At 36.3% G+C, this 11,751-nt stretch overlaps 1 protein-coding gene and 1 non-coding gene across 2 annotated transcripts; both read left to right on the top strand.

Annotated features, from left to right (window-relative positions):
• The first annotated feature begins 1,827 nt into the window (after nucleotides 1-1,827).
• LOC120637921 lies at nucleotides 1,828-11,334 on the top strand. Its single transcript, XM_039909989.1, has 4 exons — nucleotides 1,828-1,963; nucleotides 5,021-5,181; nucleotides 7,976-8,164; nucleotides 11,015-11,334. The coding sequence occupies exons 1-4, from the start codon at nucleotides 1,837-1,839 to the stop codon at nucleotides 11,186-11,188; spliced, it is 651 nt and encodes a 216-aa protein (XP_039765923.1). The 5' UTR covers nucleotides 1,828-1,836; the 3' UTR covers nucleotides 11,189-11,334.
• Trnak-uuu lies at nucleotides 3,833-3,905 on the top strand. Its single transcript has one exon. It is a non-coding gene; the product is annotated as a tRNA-Lys (tRNA).
• Nucleotides 11,335-11,751: the final 417 nt, after the last annotated feature.

Raw genomic sequence — 11,751 nt, 5'->3', positions numbered from 1 at the left:
AGGTTTCAATTTATATTGCAAACCTACTTGCTAGTTACTTTACCGATAAAATTAAAATATTTACAAATGATAAAAAATTATTCATACCTATATTCGTTTTCGCTTTGTTTTTAAAAAAATATTAATAAAATAAAATAAATAAACATAGGAAGTTTTAGGCATTTTTTCAAAAGGTTCCGACAGTGGGGAGTTATCGAGATGGAATACGTATCCGTGTAAATGCTGTCTGAGTACTAGCAATCTATACGTAATGAATATCAGTTATGCTTATGCAACATAATTTTCCCGGGAGGACGTGCGAGTTGGTCGCGAGTGGAACGAACCATCTCGGGGACAAGGTCGCTTTCTACGCCCCCAAACCGGTCCGGATTCCCGACTTCTGGTAGGATTACGCAAGTCATTGTAAGATTCAATGGAAAGTGTTTGTAAACAACTTTACGTGCTGTGGTAGTGACACAAATACCTATATTTGTGTAAGCATACAGTGATAGAGTTAGAAAATAGAGAAGTTTTTCATTCCTATAAAACGGCTAACTTAACTGCAATCTCACCAAGTGGTAAGTGATGATGCTATCTAAGAAAGTGGCGACTATAACCTGTCAGAGGTACGGCAGTTATATTTAAGCAATACTCCTAATCGGTTTTAATACGACATCGTACCGTAGCGCTAAGTGCTTGCTGGCTATGTAGTGTAATAACCAGTGGCGTGAAAAGCGTTTTTGTCCAGGATAAGCATAAGAAGAAAGATAGCATTATATACAAAAATCCTCCTTTTATAAGAGTTATAAGAAAAATTTGGCTATGCAGTGCTTTTGTGCATGTATAAAATGCACGGCACTGGTGGTAACTAGCCATGGCCACCAAAACCTCCCACCAGGCCATACCAAAGTAAAATAAATTCCCAAATTAACTTCAATAGAAGGATTTAGCTATTCCGTAGGATGACGCAAAGAAACCGATCGGTGTTAAAGGTTTAATATCAATTTAATATACCCTATATTAAAACGAACATTATCTTAGGTCTCATCGCTTACCACCTGGTCAAATTGCTTATGAACACATAAAAAACTCCTTCAACTTACTTACCTATACATTTTCACAAAAATAAGGGATACATAAAATGTACGAAAATACAGTTTAAGCAGTTTTATTTTTAAAATTTACTGCTAACCGTTTAGATTAATTATCATAATTTAACGATCATTGACCTATGGCTACATTTTAAAAATAAAACCTATGAATTAAACATTTCAATAAAAGATAAACACAATTTATAAATTTATATTTATAAATCTATAAAATGATTGGTTAAAAAACAAAAGTTTATCGATCGTTAGGATTTATATGAATTGGTACCTATTAAAATTAGTAAGCTTTATTTGCTATACTTACGCCGTGAAAAGCAGGTAAATATGTATGGTATAATTTATAACATCTTATAAGTATTTATATAGCGGCAATCTTGATAGCCTTTTCATTTGATACCCATATTGAGGGATTTGTTGAAGAATATATAATCCGCCATTTTGTGGCAGCGGCCATCTTGGAACATCCAACATAGTTAAGAAAAATCAAAAAGCTAAGAACACTCCCAACTAATTCACTTTATTTGATACTGAGTTTAATTAGGAATGTTGACTTGGAGGTTTTGGTCGAAACTTAACACTCTAGTCCAGTTACAACCCTAAACCGATTAGAATAACTTATGGTTTTAATATAACTGTCATATCCCTACCAGGTTTGTCCAGTACCTGCATCTTAGACTGCATCTATTCATCAAAATCACTTTAAGTTAATAAAAAAATGTTAAATTTTATATATCGTTTGTTACAGACCATGAAACGATTACTCTTACTATCGGTGCTAGCGGTTGCGCATGCGCAGTTCCCCAACGGTCGGATCCTCGAGCCTCCAGTGCCAGCACAGTGTGTACAAAGGGTTATACACGAAAGATTTGCTGACAGTAAGTATGCTACCGCCTTATTATTTCACTACTAACTCTAGTCTGAACCAGTATGGAATACTGTAGTCACTTGAGGAATCGCTTTTGACGACTGCCCCGATTCGTATTTCCAAAAGTAAATTTCATAACGGTTAGGTTATTTTCGCGGGTGTCGTACGAGGCGACTAAGGGAATAAGACGGTGAACGAGCAGCGGCGTCATTTGTGCTACTACTGTCTACTACCATGTACTGCGGTCTGCGATCACCAACCCGTCTGCCCAGCGCGATTATTATGGGAAAACCCTCCCGTTGGGTGAAGCCTTTAATCCAGCAGTGGATAGTTATTAGCTATCATTGATACAAATTAAGTAAGTAAAAGAAAGAATGAATACGCGTAACTTGTAGAGCTTCCAAACAAATTTTTACTTATTTAGGTGCTATTATCGTTGTTTACACAGATAACAATTGAATGATGTTGGTACTATAAAAAACTAAGTGTTAATTAAGTAATACATCAAGATTACGTTACGCAAAATTACACTCGCAAAAACTTTAGTAAACAAAAAACGCATTCATCATCGCACGCATCATTCATTAATATACCTACCTACCACTCAGTCTATGTATCTAATAGGCATGTGTTAACTAAATTTAAGAATCATTAGAAGCTAAACGCGGAAGACGTTAAGTTTTTATTATTAGGTAGATACCTAAAAAAATTAAAAACCCTCGGCTACAGATACAAAAATAACATGAACTTGTTTTCACGCACCTTACAAAATCGTAATAAGTACAAATAAATATTTATATGTTTAATAAATTTAAAATGGAAATCCATCTTAAATTCTAATACAATTTTTTTGCGTAGATATAAAAACTTTAAACGGCAGCATAGAAAGAAAACAACACGCTTATCACGATTCTCTCCCGGATGCCTGATAAGAGAATGTAAGATGCGAGATTGTTTCTAAATCTTGGGATATTATGGGCAGCCTACCCAAACAAGATAAGATTCGTGCGAGCTTTTTACTTCGAGAAGGCCAAACGACATACTATATAGATATACTACATAGATATGTATTCTCGAAAAAAAAATTACCGACACCTGTCAGCATTAGATGAATGGAAAACATTAAATTTCTAATCCTTATAAACTAACTTGTAACCAAGCATCCATTTAAAAAAATAAAGTTATTAAATTAATATTTTATTTTATTTTATTTATTAGGTTTACTTACAAACACTTACACACTTACATTAAAATTTCAGCTCGATCGGTGCAGAACTTTTTGAGTATTTGAAGCGTACACAAAATAACATTTTTATATAATATCTACCAGTTGTAAATTTTTTTATGGAATGGTTGAGAAATGAGAAACAAAACAAAGAAGTAGTTTAAGTGTTTTTCTCGCTTTCGGCAGATAGCACGGCCACTGGTACATCGATCGTTAAAAAAAAACTGTAGTTTCATGGTCGCGGATATGCGACTGATGCAAAAAATAGATAAAAACAATCCTTGATGCCGATTATATACTCGTATCATGCTAAAATTTCAGCTCGATCGGTGCAGAACTTTTTGAGTTTTTGAAGCGTACACAAACATAACATTTTTATATATATATATAGATAGTTACTAACTTAACTTAATTTTTTTAAATTTTCTCGGAATAAAAAATAATATTATTGAACACTTTTGGTAAGATACTAAAATACTTAATTCGACAATAAACAATAAAAAACGCTAAAAAAGTTACAACTTCCCTTCGAAAATTTATTTAGGTACAATTTTAAAATAAACAAATCAAAACTCAAATATATGTTTTCTCCTCGAGGTCTTATGTATAAATAAATAATATGACCTATATAACCATTTCAACCTGTTTTCCAGTGCCCGGATAGCTCAGTCGGTAGAGCATTGGACTTTTAATCCAAGGGTCCAGGGTTCAAGTCCCTGTTCGGGCGGCAATTTTTTTATATATCTTATATGTACTAATTTACTGCTATTTTTTTTTTAATTTGTTTTTAGTCAAGGTTTGAATAAAATTTAACATGGAAATATTAAATTCAATACTGTGCTTATTCGAGCAGCGTAATTTGAGTGTAAACAATGCCAACGGTTTTCTTTCTTTCAATAACGAAAGTAACTTTTCCTTCGACATGTATTTCCCAAGCGACAATACAAATACAATAGAGTTGATCGCATCTACATGATATGAAAGAATTAGGTAGGTACCAATATTTCCCACCAAACTATTGGTACGATTCGGTCGCGGGCCGTGACTTGACATCACCCTTCAGGCCCTAGCAACTGTGGTTACCAACGACTTCTTTCGGTATTCCTTCGGTTTTTTTAATACCTCGAGAAACGCTGTTCTCTGTTTTGACTTTACTACCCGCGGTAAAGTAAGGACGAGTTTTGCACTAGAAAAAGCTAACCCTAGTTTAGCTGTTAATCTATGCATTTTATTTTATTATTGTGATCAAGACCGGTACAGTAGAGCTGAACGTATTATATAAAAAAAAAACAGACCCCCATAAGAATGGGGGTTGGTAAGAACCAATTATGATGTTTGTATAGATTATTATAAAGCCAGCTGCTTTGAGCATCACCGTCTGCGTTGATTTAGTTTTCTTTTTATTCCGAAAGAACCGTCTTTTCTCGGGCTTAAAAGAATTATATGTCTTATAAACAATCAAACTCCTTACTAATGATTTGAGCGTGAAGGAAGGAGTTATTTTTAAAATTTTGTATTTTTAGTAGGTACCTACCTAATTATTAGTAATATTTATATATGAGAAGCGACTTCAGCTAATGGCGAAATATAATTATCTCTATTTGCCATCAGCTGAATTCAGTCTTTGACCGCACTAAAGCGAAATCTTTTCATCGTACCAAACAAACTTTAAAGTAAAGGTTTAGTACGTAATTTATTTTTGGAGAAAGTGTGTTAATCTTTGAAATTGAATATATATTTGAACACAAAATAAAATTAAAGATAAAGGATTTTAATTGTGAAAATTACCAACTTTTCTCTTTTATTTAATTTCAAATAAAAAAAATATATTTTTTTAATCAGATAAGGGGTACTTCTTCTCATGGCGGGACCCTGCGTTGCGCGGGGTAGAGGAGGACTGGCTCAGCGCAAGGAACTACTGTCGCCAGCGCTGCATGGACCTGGTCTCCCTGGAGACCAGCGAGGAGAATGAGTGGGTGAAAGCCCGCATAGTTCAGGATAAGGTGGGAACTGGTGGCCTCTTCAAATCGTGCCGTCCTTTTAAGTTCAAAGTCCTACTCTAGTCTTTATCTACTCCCACAGCTTTATCAACTCGCCGAGAGTTGGCGCACAAGAGGAAATCATATCCAAATAATAGATCTTACGTGTAATAAACGGGATAAACTTCTTCCATTCCCTTTTGCCGTGCTTTGGTAGGTGGACATATAAATTGAATCCTTTTTCAATATTAGTCGTGTACAGAAACCGTGTACACGACTAATATTGAAACATCAAAAACCACTCCAACTTATTTGTGTTTCTCGAACAGGCGACGAATTAGCAGTTGAAAGTAATTATTTTACCTCTAATGTTCTAAACGTTTACCATTAAATGGGGAAAATGGGATAGTTTGTGAGCTAGCAACGTTCTGCGGGTGTGAAATGAGACGTGCGCAAATCGTTTTCACTGCTTGACATCATGCACTGCATGCAATAATAACTGAGGTATGAGGGTTCTATATGTTCTTAATTCTATGAACAAGGAGTATAATTTTTTAAATACAAGATTGCTAGCAATAAGGCTACACTTGTATACCTACAATTTACTTTACTTACTTTAATTGTATTACACATTATATCATCTGTATTTTGATTTGCGTGCAGTAAAATATTTGTTATTCTCCTCCGAATTTCTTGCATCAAATAGTTTTTGCTTGATAACTAACTAAGAATAGATTTTTAAAAATTTAAACAAACCGTAACCGAATTAGAAAACAAAGTGTAACACAGTCTAATTTACAAAGTATTAGACGTGCCTGTTTTCCGTAATGCCGTATCTCTACTTCTATAGAACATGTTCAGAATTTAACAAACTTTATTGTATTGTCATGCAAGCCGGTAGTTGTTGAACAATAGTGAATTTTACTTTCCTACGTTTCACTTGTATTGAGTGTATCGGTTTTTGTCATACGGCGCATGGAAACCTAGTGAACACCTTTCTAGTTATAGTTTTATACAAACCTATGATATCTAGGACGTACAAGATGTCTAAGGGGGCGTTCATAAAATACGTGAGATATTTATGGGGTGGTCAAGTCAAATCTCGTCTAATCTTACATTGGGGAGAGAAGTCTCGGCAAATATCACGCAATTTTTTTTCCTGATTGAAACAAAAAAAATTATACTATTTTGGTCCGTAGGTCTCTTTACAATAACAATTCAATTCGTTAACGTAAGGAACCCACATTTTGAAAAATATCACGTGAGATTGGGGGATGGGGGAGGGTCTGTTGAATATAATCTCACGACATCCCACCAGCACGGCTAGCATGGGCATTGGACAATTACATCCCTGGGGAAAGGATTTAAATGTATATTCTCCCACATCTTTTTCAACTCTCAGAGCACTGATGCACAAGTGGAAATAATATCCAAATAATATATATGTGTAATAATAAACGGGGGTAAACTTCTCCTATTCTATATTCTCGTACTTTAGCAGGTGGACACGTTAGTTATATCTTTGTCTCCTGCCCGTGCAGGGGAGGAGGAAGGGACAGAAAATTTAAAAAAACACCTCACGTAATTTGTGAACGCCCCCTAAGTATTATAACAGACTCTGAAAAGAAGACTAGTTTATTAATTCATTCTTTTATTCAGAATATTATGAATGCATATAGAAAGAAATAAAACATGATATATCCAAAATTAAGACAAACTATTCAAATGGATTCAATGTCGTACCTATTCTTATTAGGTACAGACTACCAAGGTACTTTCTAACATACAGGTAATCCCTAACATACAAATTTTGCAGTAAGAATGAGGCTGGCGAAAACATGGTATAATATTAGTTTATTTATTAAGTGGATCTCATCTTAATGCTAATGCCATTCGTTTTTATTTTTTTTTATTAACGATAGGCCAGCGTTTGACGACTATCATGTCGGTTAGAAAGCAATGATGAGGTCTAGGTTGGAGCACGCTTGCCTAGAAAAAGCCTATTCACTCTAGCCTTGAAGGTACTCAAATTATACGTGGCAGGAAACACAGTTGCCGGGAGGGCGTTCCACATCTTAGCGGCACGTATCAGAAACGTGGATAATGATATTATTATTCAGTTACAATTGTAACATAAGTAAACATAGTGAAACGGTATTAGCCATTTTCGATAGCTCAGCCTGCAGAAAATATCAGAGCAATCTGTACTTAAACTAAAAACTTAGTGTAACAGTTATTTTTAATAAGATTTTCAGTGAGCTCTGCTCCAAATATAATTCAAAAAGTAGAACATCTATAGTAGATTCTTAATTTAAAACTCCTCACTGTTAATCTCTATATGATAACTCCACTCCCGTAGTCAAGTTTTTTATATAGCAATAATCGACGGACCAAGCAGATTGCTCACCTGATGGTAAGTGGAAAACCATCGCCTATAAACACAGAAGCACTTCGCAAGGAATGCAAGGACATGAATTCAAACAATCTTTACAATTTTTCTGTTTTGTGAGAGATGGGAGCAGAGTTGCCTGCTTCCGAGCAGCCTTGTCGTTAAGGAATTCATCAATCGTGTAGTAACCACGATTTGTTAAATGTGTTTTAATATATTGTTTAAACTTAGGTAAAGGTAGATCTGATATTACCTTCGGAATCATGTTATATAAGCATGTACCCATCCCCACAAAGGAGTTCTGTACTTTTCTCAGACGATATGCAGATATCACTAATTTATATCCGTTTCTAGTAAGTTTAGTAAGTCATGAAGCTCTACTAGCTTCTTAAAAAGGATGTATTGTAATGTTTATTATTATTCTTTCAGGTTAAATACATCTGGACATCGGGTCGCCTATGCGACTTCAAAGGCTGCAACAGACCCGACCTGTTACCGAATGAAATCAATGGATGGTTCTGGACGGCCGAGCTGCAGAAACTAGCCCCTACTACCAATAGACAGCAAAACGACTGGTCCGAAGGCGGTGGTATTGGAAAACCACAACCAGACAATCGCGTAAGTTTTATATTCTATAGGTACGTAATTAGTCTGTGGTCGTCCTAACTCGAATGTGCTTTCTATCGCTCTAGAGAAATAGGTAGTTACAGTCGGCCTACCTAGGTATGTATTTTCATTTGACGGCCGATTTGCAGTGGGCAGCGACCTTACTTTCGGAGTCCGTGGGTTCGATTCCCACAACTGGAAAATGTTTGTGCGATGAACATGAATGTTTATCCGTGTCTGAATGTTTATACTATTACAAGTATCTATGTACCTATATTATTCCAAAAATATTCATCAGACATCTTAGTACCCATAACGCTTAATTTCGGGCTAGATGGCGTGTATTGTCGTAGTATATTTATTTATTTTCCTCAGTGTTGTTTTCCGATGATGCAGTATGGCGAGTTAGTGCTGATATTTTTTTAGGATATTAATACTTAGCCGTGCAGTTTTGTTCCGGTTCAGTTTTGATAGTGTGGTTTAACCTTTAACATTCTACTGCGACTTGCCTGGCAAACGTGTTGAAATTTATACATTTGCGGGCAGTGCTTACTCCGCTATCAATTGAATATGTGGTACCAGGTTTATAGTGGGAGTTGGAATGCCAGCACCTCTGACTTATTCGCGTTTGAAGCAATTAAAATATGACTTGCTTCAACGGTGAAGGAAAACATCGTGAGGAAACCTGCATACCTGAGAGTTCTCTATAATGTTCTCAAAGGCGTGTGCACCAATCCGCACTGGGCCAGCGTGTTGGACTACAGCCTTAACCCTTTCTCATTGTGGGAGGAGACCCGTGCCCTGTAAACGGGTCGGTAATGGGTTGATATGATGATGATGATCAACAAGGTACCTACCTACACAAATTTCTGAAATAGTCTGAACAAAAAAGGTATAAATCCACCTTTGAACAACGTCCACTATAAAAAAATTATGGCCCTCTAAATTAGGTAAATGGGTATTAAATATTTATTAAGTACTCTGAAATTAGCACGGTTTCCTACAAGGCACCTAAACAAATAGAACCTAAATAATGAAAACAAGCAACAAACCATTCCGTAGCAGTTAATATTGCGTCTGTTGCGCACTATGGTTACGCAACAGAAAAGCAGACATTAACTGTTAAGTAATATATGTCATAAACAACTGCAAAATGTGACGCACAACGAAAACGAAAGCCGGCGTGAATATTTATGGGCCCGCGAAATATTCGCCGAAGGGCATACCCGCATGCCTGCAACCCACTTTCTCCTAGCAACCTGTACAGACAAAAGCTCATCGATATTCGGTGTGCGTCAGACTTTATCACCATGGCACCACTTTCACGCACATGTGCGGCTGGAACAATCGACGTTAACTAAAATTAAATAAATAAAATAAACCTCAGCCACTATTCTACTGTGCAAACATTAAAATTCTTTCAAGCGCATATTTTTTAAATTATAACAGCATAAAATTACATCCCAAGCCGTACGGTCTTACAAATAAAGATGGCATAACGTTGGGATGTTTAGATATTGCAGTTTTGTCGCACCTTTCAAAGCGTGAAAATACACCTAATTATTCCGACATGTAAGATTCCAATATGTAAGGTCTGCATATCTCGTAGAACCCTATTTTTAAGCTGTGCTGAGCTGTACGAGAACTATACGAAGCTATGCACTCGATTTTTAAATAATAAAATACGTTTCGTTTTCTTGGCTTAACCGATTCTAGGTCCGATGGAAAGGCCTACCTAATGACTGGAACATATATATAACATGGCTGTGCCAGATTGTACTGCCGGACTGAATGCCCTCCCTTTCACCTAAGATTCCTTACTGGCGTTATCGACTCCATTACGCCGCTTTGCTTATAGCATTGATGGAAGAACTTTAAATCTTTGCTTCGTGCTCGCATCGCGCAGATACAATGTCTAGATGGCCAGTCGGGCTAGCATGCGCACCGCGAGAAAATTACGAGTAACGGTCTGAGATAATTAATTATCTCTTGGCGCGCATACTGATAGTTTATATACGCGCCACGAGATAATAATATCTAATGTCTATACCCAATCTTTCGTGTTTTTCATAATACCTAAAAGAACGAGAAAATGGTAGACTATATCTGGGGGAGTCCTAAAAAAAACTTGGTCGTAAAGGATTTACTGTGCGGTTATCCGGAAGAACTGCATCCGCTAGTCATCGCAAATGACAATCGTTAGTCACACACGCAGCCAAGGCCTTGCATTAAGCGGTTTCTTACATAATTATTTTTGTCGAGCTTGGAATAACTTTAACGTTTTCTGTTCAACCAACATTATATAATCGCTTTGTAGTCAGTACGAGCACAAAGTACGGAAATCCGCTAGGCAATAACAATCCCATACATAACTTGGACATCTTTAAAACATGCTGTGCTGTGGTAAGAAAAGATCAGAATAAGTATTTACCACCATCAGACTATTAATATACCGCAGCTGGGTACCGGCATGCTTCCCTGACCGATACCGACAACAGCGGACAATCTCCAGTGAGATTTTCCAACTGCACACAGGTGCACTCTCCATTCTCTCACTATCTCATAGTCCGATGAGACCGCAGCTCCGACACGATCGGTAAGATATCAGGCGCCGAACCGACAGAACATTGGCCCAACCCACAGATTGAACTCGGGACCTCGTGGTCTGCAGGCAAACATGATAATCACTAGATAAACGAGGCGGTTATCAACATCAGACAAACAGAAATATTTTATGAGTATACATTATAGCGAGTCAACTAGGCGGCCCGAGAAGCCAACGGGCAAGTGTAGTGCGGTGTCCCAGACATATAAGGTCCAAACATACATTACAGGATATTAATATGAAGCATTTATTTTTAGGAGCTGATTCAAGGGGGTGCAGCAGAACACTGCATCGCGATTCTAAACAATTTCTACAACGACAACGTACATTGGCACGACGTCGCCTGCCACCATCGCAAACCGTTCGTCTGTGAAGAAAACGACGCGCTCCTGAAATACGTTCGATACACCAACCCTAACCTGAGAGTATAGATAACATCATCAAGTCGTTGCTCACTAAACTTAAACAATATTATACAAATATGGTTGCAAAATACATAAAATTTACATAGGTACATAAACAATGAAAAAGTTGTAGTGAAAACTATAGTTAATACTACCTGCGGCATTTTGATAACTTAATTAGGTAGAAGCAGGCGTTTAAATTAGGCATAACTTGCTTTAATCCGCGATCTCTCGCTTTTACGGCAACCCTTAACTAATATATCTGGTTTTTATACATTTTGCAACAATTCTGTACTTTTTTATCTTTACTCTGGTATCCTCAAACATATCAATGTATAATATCACCATTTAAATTAAAGAAAGTCAAAATCAATAAATAAAAAATATCTTTATAAACTCGCAAACAACAATTATATCCTGATTTTTAATTCTTGTTTTCTTGTGACTTTCGTTTACTTCCTTGTCTGTTAAAAATTAACTGAACATTGTGATGCAACGGATGGTTAGTACTAAATATAAATTAAAATAATACTAGTTAATTACTATTGTAATCTTAAAATCGAAATTGAGTAACTTCTGGGACTATAATA

Source organism: Pararge aegeria, chromosome 4, assembly GCF_905163445.1.
Source record: "Pararge aegeria chromosome 4, ilParAegt1.1, whole genome shotgun sequence".
In the NCBI taxonomy this organism is placed as follows: domain Eukaryota; kingdom Metazoa; phylum Arthropoda; class Insecta; order Lepidoptera; family Nymphalidae; genus Pararge; species Pararge aegeria.
This window is presented reverse-complemented; position numbering and strand designations above follow the sequence as displayed.